The following is a 15,017-nucleotide window of genomic DNA, read 5'->3' as shown; positions in this document are numbered from 1 at the left end:
ACATTACATGCCTAGAAACGATGTTTTGTCTTGGAATCACCCAAACAGAAGGCCCCAAATGTCAGTGTTATGTAAACAATATAGAAAAGGCTCAAATGGACCAATGAGTGTAGAGCAAAAAGAGACAAACATGGCAACCAATTATCATTGGGAAACTCTTTGAGGGGCTTCTTGCAAGCCCTTAGGTAAAATGTGGTCTAGTCATTCCCAGTCACTGTAGAGAACATGCCTCACAAGGAAAATCAGAAAATTCAATTCCTTTTATAGAATATTGTACTTTTCTAAATGATAGAATAATCATGGAGGAATTTCAAAAATTATAACAGAAAATTGAAAAAAGTGTATTTTGGCAAACTTTCATAAATGATCACTGACAAAAGCTAAGAATACAAATAAATAACTTTAAATTTGAAGGATTATTAGATACAGGTTCAGATGCGACTATAATTACTACAGAATCTTGGTATCTGAATTAGCCTCTATAGGAGGCAGAGTTCAGTTCTTAAGGATGGTAAACCTATCTCAGATAATCAAACATGAGTTAGGCTGATAGCATAGGGCCAGGAGGACAGAGAGAAAGGCTGAGGCCATGTGTGGCTAATATAGTAGAGATGCTAAGGGGTTTTGATCTTTTACAACAAGGGAATACCCAGATAAACATTTATGTGATCTCAGAACAAACCACAAGCCAACTCTTATTTTTTGGAAGGATATTATAAATTACTATAAAAGACAGACACCGAACATTCATGTTGCCCAAACAAACAAAACAACTGGCAAACTCTCATAGAACCCAATGGCCCTAACTTTAAAATGAATAATGAAGAAAGCTATATTGGTTAAACAATGGCTTTTAAAAATAGAGAAACTACAGGCTTTAAAACATCTGGTATAGTAGCAATAAGATTTTCAGCATATTGAAGAATCAACTAGCCCTTGGAGTTCTCTTGTATGTGTTGTTAAAAAGAAATTTGGGAAATGAGAATGGTAACAGATCTAAGATCTCTTAATAATGTAATTCCACCAATGGCTTCTCTTCAATCTGGAATTCCTTTGACTTCTCTATTGTCTAAAGGATGGCCTCTTATAGTCTTGATTTAATAGTTTGTTTCTTCACTATATCTTTACAAGTAAAAAACAGAGAAATATTTGACTTTGCTATGCCTACTCATAATAAATCTCAGACTGCTAAAAGATATAAGTGGTAGATTCTCCAACAGGGAATGTTAAATAGCCCTATCCCATACCAATATTTTGTAGTAATCCATTGGAAAAGATATGTAATCTATTTCCTAAATCTTAAGTGTACCACTACATTGATGACATTTTGCTATCCAATTCATATGTGGATACTTTAGAAAGAATGTTTGAAGAAGTAAACAAAATTTTACCTTGTTGAGGATTACACATTGCTCCTGAAAAAATGTAAAGAGAATATTTAATTATTATTTGGGTTATAAAATAGGTTTACAGGAAATTAGATCACAAAAGTTGTAATTTAGGAGAGATCAATTGCAGACTTTTTATTGCTTTCAAAAAATGCTAGGAGACATTTCCAATCTAATAATTATATGCTACTCTCATGGTGCTAAGAGATTTTAAGAATAGTTTCAGTATAGTTACTCATCCACAATACAAAGAAAGAGATGTTTTACACATTGAAACCCCTGAATTTATATCAGATGATACAAAATTTACTTTAGTATTCATTCAAACTCAAGATTTAATCAGGAATAGATGTCATTTTATACACACACACATACACACATACACATCAAATTATTCATGGATCTTCCAGTTCCTCTAGCACAAGGTAATGCAGAAATAGATCAATTATTGATTGGAAATGTGCTAAACATCTCAGAATTTTACAAAATAACCCCGTCATTTCTTGAGTAAAGCTTTAAAAAAGGACTTTTTCATTACATGGCAACAAGACAAGGGAATTATAAGGAGATGCTGTACTTTTCTTTTTAAACCAAACACCACTTCTTGCAGGAAGTAACCCAAAAAGTATTCAAAGGAATGAAATTTGGCAGGTGATTGTGTTTTATTTTTTAGAATTTGGAAAATTAAAGTATGGAATACCACACCATTGATACCTATTCACATTTTCAATGGGCTACTGTCTTGAGTTCAAGAAAGGCTGATTCAGTATCGCACATTCGCTAGAAGTTATGTCCATCATGTGTATACCAGCACAAATAAAAACAGACAATGCTCAAGAAAATGAAACAGTTTTTTTATTATTATAATATAGCATATATTACAGGTATAGCACACAATCCTACAAGTCAGGCAGTGATAGAATGATCAAATTGAACTATAAAGAATATGTCAAACTAACAGAAAGTAATGAGAAAGACTGCCAAAATAGATTACATAATGCTCTATTTACCTTGAATTTTTAATGCTAATGAGAATAGAACAGCAGCTGCATACAGACATTGAATAACAGAGAAAACTCCTGAGTTAAATAAGTCAGAATATTCCAACGATGTATTGACCTCAGAATGAAAACCAGTGGATGTGCTATGTTTGGGAAGGAGAAACCTCTTGATAAACGTAAATGACAGTACATCCACAGAGATCAAAATACTACAGGTTGTAAGAAAAGCTCATAAGAGTTGGGGCAGGGTTCTATTCTTGTCTTTGCAGGAAAATGACCATCTTTGTAAAATCAAGAGGTCTTAGACATCTAGATGACTAAAGAAGAAGTGATAGCTATCCAGAAAGAATCACCAAGCAAAGATAAATCTGACTTATGATGCCAATATCCTCTTCAGGGTAAAATGTCTCTACTTAAAAATACATATCTCCTTACTTCTTTGTATACTGGTATTACAGTCCCAGGAGAAGACCCAACAGTCTCATCAATAGACAACACTCCTGTTGTACTTAGGTCAGTAATTTCTGTGAGAGATCTATGAGATCCCACAACCCAGGAAAGAATATATCAGAACTGGAAGATAAATTTTCATGCAGGAAGTCAGCATGTTTTTACAAGTCAGTGGGTGAAAATTGACTCCACAAGTTCTTTCAAGATGAAATAACTGTTGCAATATTATTGATGCGTGAGTCTAGGAAAGAGCATGTGGTCTTTAGTGTAACTTAAAGACATCTATGACTGTAATTATCTTCCTTTTTATTGACCCACCATTTTCCTGTTAGTCTGCATATGCACTGGAACAGTGCTGAGGATTCTCTTGTACTTTTGATATTCCTAATTTGACTGAAATTCATAGAATTCCTGATTTTCTTCCATGTTAAAAATCCTATGATATATTCTCATTTCCCTTAGTGCTTTTTGTTATGGGAGGACCAATCCCATGCTGCTCCATCTTCCCTATGTGATGTTGATGAAACTAACAGGACCTTCAGCATCCAGTACAATTTCTCTAATGTAATCAATTCATTCTTTATACACTGATGTAGCTTACACTACTCAAGACATTTGTGTGACAATGTGATGGGAGGAGGTTTGTTATGGGCCAACTGCAAGGACTCAAAGGGAGGGGTACGAGATCACCTACACAGCCCTGCATACTTGCAGAGTGATACTCTTACCATCGTGCCAGAAGCAAAGATCTGTATTTTGGTTATAGCCATCTTAAGTTCACAAGTTAAATAAGCTATTCAGAAGGTTCAGTAGGGCAAGTTCCAGGCCTAGGAAAGAACCTTTTCTCTTCTTATCTCCCTGTGAGACCTGCAGACCCCAGTCTTCAGAATTAATTAAACTTCCCTTTGTTAGTTAAAGGTCACCTACCCTCAGTATCTCCTTAATCTCTTTCTGTCAGCTAGAGCTGCCTCCAGACCTGCCATTCCAGCATCCTAACCTTCCCCTGCTTCTTTGATGTATAAATGCCCCTGAGAAAAAAATAAAGTTGGCAGCTTGATCAGAAATACAGACTTGCTGCCCACTTCTGTCTCTTTCCCCTCCATTCCTTTCTCTTTCAGGTACCAGGGACCCCAATTTGTTTCACACAGGTCGGGACACCATCACACAGGCATACTTCACTACTTGACAGTTTGACTTGGGGTCAACTCTAAACAAAACCCTCTCTAATGAATGCCAGTTTTGATTCTGCTTCTCATGGTTTCAGCATAAACATCAATGTTCAGGTTATGATTGGTGATATAGGAAACAGAATAACCAGGGACTAATGTGCAGGAAAAGCATTGGAGGACAAAAAAGGAATTCACTCCTTGCATCAGGATATGATTGTTTAAACCAATCACCCATTACTGGTCTTGGGAACCGGTCATAAAGTTTTATATCAACACTCACATTGATGTCCCTCTTTTCTTTTAACCAAGCTACTATATGGTCATATCCTCCATATTTACAAAATTCAATTATGGGATAAAATGTTTCTTCATGTGTATGTGTGGAGATGAAGATGTGGCTCAGGAGAGGTGAAATATAGTAAAAGTTTCAATTGTCACTTTTGTGTCATAAATCAAGTCTCCCATACAATTTCCTCAAGTTTGGCTAACAGTCACTAATAGAGAAGAAACTTGATTATAGGACTGTTCATATTCCTTACCTTTCAATGAACTTCACAACCTGGGCAATATTTCTTTCTCTGTGTCAGGGATGGAAGGTTGCTCATAAAGAAAAGCCGAAGGATCCTCAAACAAAACAAGTAATTGACATTGCCTCTAGGTTCCTACCAGAAATACATAAAAGATGATATGGCTGAAGGCATCATTACATACAGTTTGAAAAAGAAAGCTGAAAATGACCTAATTTACAGGAATGAATCCATGGCTAATACTCTAAACCATCATGCTTGGGCGAGTCATAGGTTTTTCTTTCCATTCAAAAATTTACACTTCCTCCCCTCCTCCCATTCCATTCCCAATCCCCTACTGTCCCTCTTACCTCCCCCTTCCTTCTAAAGAAAGGACAGGATACCCTGCTTTATGGGAAGTCCAAGGCCCTCCCGCCCTCCATCCAGGCCAAGGAAAGTGTGCATCCAAATAGACTATGGTCCCAAAAAAAGTATATGCAGTAGAAACAGGTCCCAGTGCTATTATCAATGGCTTCTCAGTCTTCCCCCATTGGCAGCCACATTCAAAGTGTCCATTTTGATCATACACTCTTTCAGTCCTGGTCCAGCTGGATTTGGTGAGCTCCCATTAGATCAGGCACACTGTCTCAGTGGGTAGACCAACCCCTATCCAAACTAATCAAAAGGCAGAGAGAGAACATGCAAATGAAAAGGGGACATAACAACAGACACTAAGGAAATTCAGAGAATCATTAGGTCTTACTACAAAAGTCTATATGCCACAAAGTTGGAAAATGTAAAAGAAATGGACTTGTTTTTAGATAAATAACATATAAAAATTGAATCAAGACCAGGTGAACAATCTAAATAGACCTATAAGTTGTGAGGAAATAGAAGCTCTCACCAAAAATCTCCCAACCAAAAAAAGCCCAGGACCAGATGATTTTAATGCAGAATTTTACCAGAACATCCAAGAAAGAGCTGATACCTATATTCCTTAATGTGTTTTACATAATTGAAACAGAAGTCATTACCAAACTCTTTTTATGAAACTACAGTTGCCCTGATACCAAAACCACACAAAGACTCAACCAAGAAAGAGAATTACAGAAAAATCTCACACATGAACATGGATGCAAAAATCCTCAATAAAATACTGGTAAACCGAATCTAAGAACACATAAAAAAAATTCACCAACACCACAACAGAAAAAGGTCTGATCTCCAAAATATATAAAGAATTCAAGAAACTAGAATTTAATTAACCCAATTAAAAAGTGGGGCGTTGAACTGAACAGAGAATTCTAAACAGAAGAAGTTCAAATGGCCAAAAGACACTTAAGGTCCTGCTCGAGCTCCTTAGCTATCAGGAAAATGAAAATCAATACAACTTTGAGATATCATATTACAGAATGGCTAAAATCAAAAACACCAATGATAGTATTTGCTGGAGAGAATGTGGTATAAGGGGAACACTCATCCATTGTTGGTGGGAATGCAAACTTGTGCAACCACTTTGGAAATCAGCACAGCAGTTTCTTAGGAAATTCGGGATCAACCTACCCCAGGATCCAGCAATACCACTCTTGGGAATATACCCAAGAAATACCCTATCATATTACCGAAGTATTTGTTCAACTATGTTAATAGCAGCATTATTTGAAATAGCCAGAACCTGGAAACAACCTAGATGCCCCTTAATGGAAGAATGGACAAAAAAAGTGTGGAATATATATGCATTAGAGTACTACTCCGTGGTAAAAAACAATGACATCTTGAATTTTGCATGCAAATGGATGGAAATAGAAAACACTATCCTGAGTGAGGTAATCCAGACCCAAAATAATGAAAATGGAATGTACTCACTAAAAACAGGATTCTAGCCATAAATAAAGGACATTGAGCCTATAATTTGTGATCCTAGAGAAGCTAAATAAGAAGGTGAACCCGAAGAAAAACATATAGTTATCCTCCAGGATAATGGAAGTAGACATGGTTGCCAAGCAAAAATTGAGAGCTTGAGGGTGGGGGTGAGGTGGGGGTAAGGAAAGATGGGGAGAGAAAAGTGAGAAGGGGAAGATGGGGAGAGAGAGCTTGGGGGAATGGGATGTTTGGGATGGAGGAAGGGTGGATATGGGAGCAGGGAAGTATATATCTTAATTAAGGGAGCCATTTTAGGGTTTGCAAGAGACTTGACTCTAGAGGGGTTCTTAGGTGTCCAAGGAGATGTCCCCAGCTAGTTCCTTGGACAGCTGAGGAGAGGGAGCCTGAAACGGCCCTATCCTATAGCCAAACTGATGAATATCTTGCATAACACCATAGAGCCTTCACCTGACAATGAATAGAGATAGAGAGAGAGACTCACATTGGAGCACCAGATTGAGCTCCCAAGGTCCAAATGAGGAGCAAAAGGAGGGAGAACATGAGCAAGGAAGTCAGAACCGCAAGGGGTGCACCCACCCACTGAGACTGTGGGGCTGATCTATTGGGAGCTCATGGAGGCCAGTTGGATTGGGACTGATGGAACATGTGATCAACTGGACTCTCTGAACGTGGTGGTCAATGAGGGCTAACTGAGGAGCCAAGGATAATGGCACTGGGTTTTGATCCTACAGCATGTACTGGCTTTGTGGGAGCCTAGTCTGTTTGGATGCTCACCTTCTTAGACCTGGATGGAGGAGGGAGGACCTTGGATTTCTCACAGTATGTGTAGTTACTTGAAAGTGGACTTGCTTCCAATGGGCCATGTGTTTCAACTTTGTTCTCTATCTGATGGTGTTTTTTAGAGATGCTATGGAATGCCTGAGAGGTGGTGCCTCAGGAGGAACTGTGTCACTTGGTGTGGATCTTGAATTCTTATACACCAGTTCTTTCTGATTTATTCTCTACGGGCAGAATTTAGGTGCAGTGTGAGAAGTCCTGTGTGCCGTGCCTTCCTGTCATGATAGACTGTGCCCCTAACACCTTCACTCAAATTGACTCTTTGTTTCTGCAGTAGCTTCCTGTTAGGTATATTTCACAGAATAGGAAAACAACCAATGCAGCAATAAATGAAAATATTTTATTTATAATAGTAGTACAAAGCCTACCTGGGAATGGGTGATGTGATATTTAATGCCGCATGACTTGGACACTCAGCTGCAAAGAGATGTAAGGTGTTTAGAGCACAAATCTAATAAACAAAATCAATACATCAAAGACTTCAAAATTATTCATGTTCCTCAAAGTCTCAGAGAACACTAAGGAATGGGAGGCTGGAAGAATATAAGAGGTGGAAAAATGCCTCCAAAAGATTAGTATCAGGCACTACTGTAGGGCATTTTCTTGATTAAAAATTTGGTTTTGGAAGGCTTAGGCAGATTAGAAAGTGCCATTCCTGGACAGGTGTTGCTGGGTTGTATAAGAAAGCATGCTGAACAACCATGGAGAGCAAGCTGGTAAGCATTGTTTTTGTGTGATTTTTGATTCAGTCCCCACTTTCAGTCTCCTGCCTTATTACATGATTTGATTTTTCTCTGTAATGATCTGTGAGAGCTAAGATAATATTATCCCTTCTCTTCCCATGATGCCTTTGGGCATGGTTTTCATCAAATAAAAATATAGTCTAGAATAATTTAAAATTTTTTTTGATGAAAGGACAGACATAGCAAACAATCAAACATACAATCACACTTATAAATACAGTCACATATCCCAACACAACACACAAACACACACACACGCAGACTCCCATCAAATGTACATTAAAAAAATATTTACTGGTAGAAGGTCTGACTTTCTTTCTTACTTTCCCTTGACTGGCTCATTTTTGTTGTCCTGGACTTACTATATAGAACAAGCTGATATTGAACTATAAAAGATTTTCTAGCCATTGCCCCATGTAACTGGATTAAATGAATACATCACTATTCCTGACATTCACATGAAGAGTCTTAAAAATTAATTATTTATTTTTTTGAAAATACTTTTACTCAGTATGTTCAGATTACTATTACCCTCTTCCATTCCTTCCCAGGTTCTTCCTCTCTCTCATATTGCCCATTGCACAACTGGAAGAATTTTTAGGACATTGAAGGGATTTTCCTTATTTTTTATCTAGGAAATAAATGGTTTAAAAATCCATAATTACCAAAATATTTCTCATTTAAAATCATTATATATTTATTTGTTTTATAGATTACAATATTCTTTTTAACATCTACAATGTATAATGATAATATCCAGTGCTAAGGAGATGGCTAGGGAGTAAGGTGCCTGATTCCTAATATGAGTATCTCAGTTTGATTCTCAGTACTTAACTAGTTACCTGGGTATGATGGTTTATCCTTATATTCCAATCACTAGTTAGACTGTGGCAGGAGGCAAATTGGGACTTATATCTAAACATGTGAGCTCCAGTTTCAGTGTGAGAACCTGTCTCAAAAAATAAGTTAAAGAGCAGTTGAGGAAGACTCTTCTAATAAAAATGCGGCATCTACAGTCATACGCAAACATACACATATGCAGACACAGTATCAGCAATGAGCATTTTAATTTATTCAAACCTTTCCTTTTTCAAAGATTGAACTCACAGTTTGTAGATGTTTAGAGCTATCTTAGGGAGAGGAGGGGGAAGAAGGGAAAAGGGGAAGGAAGAAATTTTATCTGCAACTGGTGCCTCCTATCCAGAATCTGGACCACATGAAATGATGGCATCGTCATCTACTGTGAAGATAGAGAAATAAGAGCAGTGTGTCTGCCCCACACTGAAATGAGAAATTCAGAACCTTCTGAGCTATGTTCAGTCTCTGGTGTTCAGAGAGTAACTGGGAATATTAGGCAGGAAGAGGAACTGGTATGTCTGCAGGGCTGGTTCAGGGAAAGAGGCCCCAGAACCTGAAGCCAAACCCCCAATCCCAGTCCCACAGGACACATGACCTGGGCTCAATTGTCCAAGGATGCTGTGGTAACCTATGTAATGTAATATTATGAGAAAATAAGCATCTCCTAAGTAAACACACAAGCACTCAGACAGAAACCCAGAAACAAAGCAGAGATCAACCTGCACAATTATAGGCATACAAGTAAAGAGAGATAGATGTGTTTTAGCAACTTGTGTTGCTTGAAAATGTTCTGCTTCTGTCATTCATCCTACTTAAATATGTCAACATCATGCTTGTTTATAATGTTCTGTGATTATATCCATTCATCAGACTATTCTCTCTCTTTCTCCTCTCACTTCTTTGACTGTTCTGTCTTCTACCACTCTCATGTCTCTTCTCTCCTCCCTCCTCCTCGGCTCCTATTCCTTCCTCTTTTCTTCCTTTGTCTACTCACCAAAAGTGAGATTGCTGGGTAACATGGTCTTGCATGTGTAAATCTCTGAAGGGCCACCATAGTATTTGCCAATGTCACAATAAAATGTTGTTCACATCAATACAGCACATAGATCCCTTCCTCTATATCCCCCACACTCATTTCAATACTTTCCTCTGGCAAATGGCACTTGCACCATTGGTTACAGGCAACTTATCCTTTAGGTTTTAATATCCATGTCTCTGGTTATTAGAGATGCTGGCCTATGCAATGACTTCCACCTACATGATTTTGTCAAGATGAAGGAGTGCAATCAGAGGATGGAGGGAAGGAAGTTGTCTTCTCATGAGGACACCACCTTGCACCACTGTGTTCCTGGAACTTTGTTTTATCCTGAGGACCCAATTCTCAAACAAGCAAGGGAAATGAGTTTTTTGTTAGAAGAAAAAGACTGATATCTTGAGTGAGATAATTGGTGTTTTAACCTTTAACAGGAGGAACTGATGCTTGCTGCAAACACAATATTTATTACTCAAAAGATTGACTATATTTTTTGAAACATTATGATTTGAATCAAGGTTTAATACATACTACATAAGAAAGTGGTTATTGGTATAACTCCCAGAACTGGATAAATTTTTAAAGAAATACTTGATTTTTAATTGTATATATACACTTCTGTGTGGGTAGTGTAGTTGTCATAGAGACAAACAGAGGGAACAGGGTTCTCTGTACCCACAGATATGTTTGAGCTGCCCTGAGTCTAGGCTTAATACTTTCCAAGTTATTTTTCTTTGTCAGAATCTGATACACTTCACTAAATATAATCACTCCTGCGCTGCTTGATGATTTTCTTCTAGGCAGAGTGTTTTCTGAATTTACAAGATAGAAAAACCATGAAAATACTTCTGTGGCTCAATATCTTGCCACAGAAGAACAACTGAATAGAATATAACTCTGAGCTTTGATCTCCATGACTGCAAATGAATGGATTTGTCAGCCAAGAAGTTGTCCTTTTTAAGGGATATGTAGATAGCATTATCACTGGGACTCATTGGGCAACCAGTCAAGTCAGATGGCAAATTTCAGGCCCAGTTCTAGAACCTGTGTCAAATATATACTGCAGATTAATAGAGGACTACACCATATGTCATCATGTACAGGAGGGGAGGGACGGAGGAAGGGAGGAGGGGATAAGGCAGAAAGGGAGGAAGAGCAGAGCCAGAAGGAGAAAGAGAGGGAGAGTAAAAGAGAGAGTAAAAGAGAGAGTAAAAGAGAGAGTAAAAGAGAGAGTAAAAGAGGCAGAGGGCAAAATCAGTATGATAAACAAACAGAAAAGCATCTCACAGTGTAAAATAGATATTTGAATGAAACTGTGAACACTTCAAGGATTACTGTAGAGAGAATCTTAGAGTGTGATATGGAGATGCAGCCCAGACATAGAGTGGTCCATCCCTTTATGCCTCTCCGATCAGGCTCCTCTGTGGCCCAGAGCTCTGTGTGCTGTCTGCGCCACCTGCTGGTCCTGAGCACTTTGCATGGAGGTTTGTGTCTGAGTTCACAGTAGCTTTCACTTACTGTGTCTCTTGCACAGTAATATGTGGCTGTGTCCTCCAACTTCAAACTGCCCGTTTCCAGGTATAGGGTGTTCTTGGCATTGTCTCTGGAGATGGTGAATCGTCCCTTCACAGCATCGCTGTAGTAGATGTTATTACTATTATAAATAGATGCAACCCACTCCAGGGAGTTCCCTGGAGCCTGGCGGACCCAACTCATCCAGTGGTTACTGAAGGTGAATCCAGAGGCCACACAGGAGAGTTTCAGGGACTTTCCAGGTTGCACCAAACCTCCTCCTGACTCCACAAGCAGAACCTCACTTTGGACACCTGCAAACAGAGATTCCTGATTAGAAAACTGTCACAGAATCCAATTTTCTTCTTCCTCATGTACACAAATGCATACAGCATATGGTCTTCATAAATTACCTTTTAAAACAATGACAAGAAAAAGCCAACTGAGCCCCAAGTTCATGGTGATGGTCTCTGACCAGTGGTGATCTGTGAGTAGAAGAACCAGGGAACTCAGGTCTGGGCTCCTCTGTCTGAGCTGAAGGGTCAGGGCAGTGCTGGTTTTCATTGGCACAGAGAACCCTCATTTGCATGTCTTCCAGCTCTAGTTGTTCTGGTGTTAGAGCCTTGAGAGAAGGCAGTGCTCATAACAGATATAAGGCATCAAAATCAACGATGACAGTTATAGAAATTGACATAAAATTGTAGTTTTGGATTCACATTTTACTTGTGAAATATTCATAACACTCCAGTTTCTTCCTTTATGTGCATGTGCACAGAACATGTGGATATACACTATCATGTCTCCTTAGTACACATATAAAATTAAATGTGCCAAACACAGGTGTGTTTCTGCATAGGAGCACAGATTTTCTTACTTTCTGGCCTGGAAATGGATCCTCCCTGATGTGGCTCTTTGACAAGGTTACAACATTTAGATGCCATTAGCATAACTCACTCTGTTGCAAGAACACTTTGGTATTTTCTGAATTTTACTTATTTTTAAGACCATACTGTTCTCATGCTATAGGAGAATTGTAAGTGAGATATCCCTTGTCACTCTTTCTCTCCACTGCTTTGCACTTGCTAAGGAGACTATATCCATTAGCATCAAATGTACCTTTTTTCCATTTGAAGTTCTCTCTCTGATTCCTTTAAACTCTATACTCTACTGTCATCTTTTGTCATCATTACTCCAAGCAACTCATGACTGTTTTTATTTTGTGTTAGAATAATTTTCACTTACCAAATAATATAATTATCAAAACCAGAAATTTGATTAAGTTTTAGGATGAACTTTTTGTTATTTAACCATTTGTCTGTTTTCCCTCCTATTCATCAACTTTCCATCATCCCTGTCAGTTTTTTCTTTAACAGCACCAACATTACCCTGTGCTTCATTCTCCTTGTCTCTCACTTAAGATGTCTTCCTTTCCTAGGGTTCCCCTTCTACTTACATGTTCTATAAAGCAGATGCTAGAACACCTAACACAACAAATCTAGGTTCTCAATACGAAAGAAATGGGTAGTCTTTGACTTGCTCAATATTTGTTACATTTTCTGACATAACAATTTCCAGTTCCACTTACAATCTTCCAAGTCTCAGAGAACACTGAGGAGAGGGAGTGGGAAGAACGTAAGAGGCTGAGCATAAAGAAAAGCGCTGTTAATTGCTGAATTCTGGATTTGACATGGCTCTCACATCATGAACTTATAATGGCAGTTGTTCTCTCTGTAAGCATAACTGAGACCAAGCCAGTCAAAACCATTGTGAAGATTATTTCCAGGCCTTCCCTCTCACTGATGATCTGTTGGATATAAATCTTTCCTGAAAACTGAGACACTTTCTTTTTTTAGAATGTGATCATTAGTAGGTTTCTTATACTACAGTGCCTGGCTACACACGCATGCACACATGGGCAGCATCAACTCGGCTTATAGAGGTCAATAAATTGTGAAACGCTTATTTTGGGGATGATTGGGGTAGCTGAAAGGGAAATACGGTGCAAATATGATCATATTTAATAGCATATATTTTAGGTATGCAATTCCTCAAAGTGAAGAAAGACTAGTACCCATTGAATAGATGAATTATTTTAAAAATAAATCCCCAAAGAAAATGCTTAAGGAAGATATTAGTAAATATGAAAGAAATGGGCAGTCAAGGCAAACTTTAGAAATAGAAATGGTGTTGAAGGTTTACCCACATTTTGTTTCAAACCACACTGAAGTACCTCGATAATAAATCCAGCATGGCACCAGCTAAGATGCTGACATATGGGGTGTATGAGAGGAGCTACAGACCTGAGGTGGTTGATGGTGTTTGTGGAGATGCCCAGGGAATAGTAAGGATTTTCAAGGTGAATACAGGGGTTCTCTTAGGCATACATGTGTCATCTCTCAGGGAGAAAGCAGGGCACTGTGCAATTTGAGTGTGGGTGAATCAGTAGAACATGTCCAGGGTAATAGATGGGATGATAGCTGCATTTTGAGAAGAGATCAGAGGTCAAAAAAGGGGAATAAATTTACTACTTGGATTTTCTAGCCAGGTTGTGCAACTGAGAAGTCCCTGTACAGTAAAAGCATAACTTTAGGGACTCTCATCTTTAGGGAAACTCACCCAGAAAGCATAAATATTGTGAGTATGTATTCCTCAAAATGGTAAATATAATCATATGGGGGGATATTGATATAAACTTCAGAGAAGCAATAAATACTTCATTATCTTACAGTGTAGTGGTTTCATGGGAAACTTTTCAAGACCTACTTGCTTGCAGAGATTATTGTATGCTCACAATATCTCAATAAATTTACTTTGAAAAATCTGACTAATGTCACTTTGAAGCAAAACCTGTCAGATGAAGGGAGATTCACAATATGAATAATGCCACACTAGCTCCAAGTACGGCATAATAAGGGGTTCTTTAATTAAAGGGGATCTCACAGATCAAAATGGTGAACAAGAACTGAATTTAACATCCAGTGAGTAGGAATAGCAAGAAAAAGAGGTGGGGGAACTATATCTTTTAGGTTCCCAAGGCCATGCCAAACATGGTTGAGCCTTGCAAAGACCATTTGCTGAAGAAGGTTACTTATCACCCCCTCCTTTGGCTAAATAAAAGGGTTCCAAAACCAATGCAAAGCTATATACAATAAGAACAGATAAAGCCGGGTAGTAGTGGTGCACACCTTTAATCCCAGCACTTGGGAGGCAGAGGCAGGCGGATCTCTGAGTTCGAGGCCAGCATGGTCTATCTAGTTCCAGGACAGGCACCAAAGCTACAGAGAAACCCTGTATCTAAAAAAAAGAACAGAGGTGCTGAAGAGTTCCATCTGGACGGGTGAGTGTGTGCTATCCAGGGGCGATAGTCCCGGAAGAGAGCACAAACCCACCGCCCCCAGCTCCTGCAGGGCTATCTTTCTTACCAGGAGCCAGCATCCCAACACCCCACCCCCAACCCTGCCCTGCTGTATGCTAGGACCAGTGCTCAACAACAGTTTTAAGCTCCTACTTTAAGCTCCTACTCTAAGGCTACCCACCCAGAGCAGTGAGCCTCAAGGTCCCCAGTAAGAGAGCCCGGCACCCTCAGCCTGGGCTCCAGGGGCTCCTGTGTTCTCCTGGATCCTGCACTGCCTGCCC

General features: G+C 38.8%; 1 gene segment (V, D, J or C); it reads right to left on the bottom strand.

The window, feature by feature from the left end:
• Positions 1 to 7,279: 7,279 nt before the first annotated feature.
• On the bottom strand, positions 7,280 to 11,901 carry LOC126495157 (immunoglobulin heavy variable 3-66-like). The segment is given in 3 exon segments: positions 7,280 to 7,399; positions 11,205 to 11,695; positions 11,795 to 11,901. Coding segments are annotated over 3 exon segments (657 nt in total).
• Between the last annotated feature and the right edge of the window lie 3,116 nt (positions 11,902 to 15,017).

Source organism: Alexandromys fortis, unplaced genomic scaffold (genome assembly GCF_014885135.2).
Source record: "Alexandromys fortis isolate MF-2015 unplaced genomic scaffold, M_Fortis_MF-2015_v1.1 scaffold_400, whole genome shotgun sequence".
NCBI lineage: Eukaryota > Metazoa > Chordata > Mammalia > Rodentia > Cricetidae > Alexandromys > Alexandromys fortis.
This window is presented reverse-complemented; position numbering and strand designations above follow the sequence as displayed.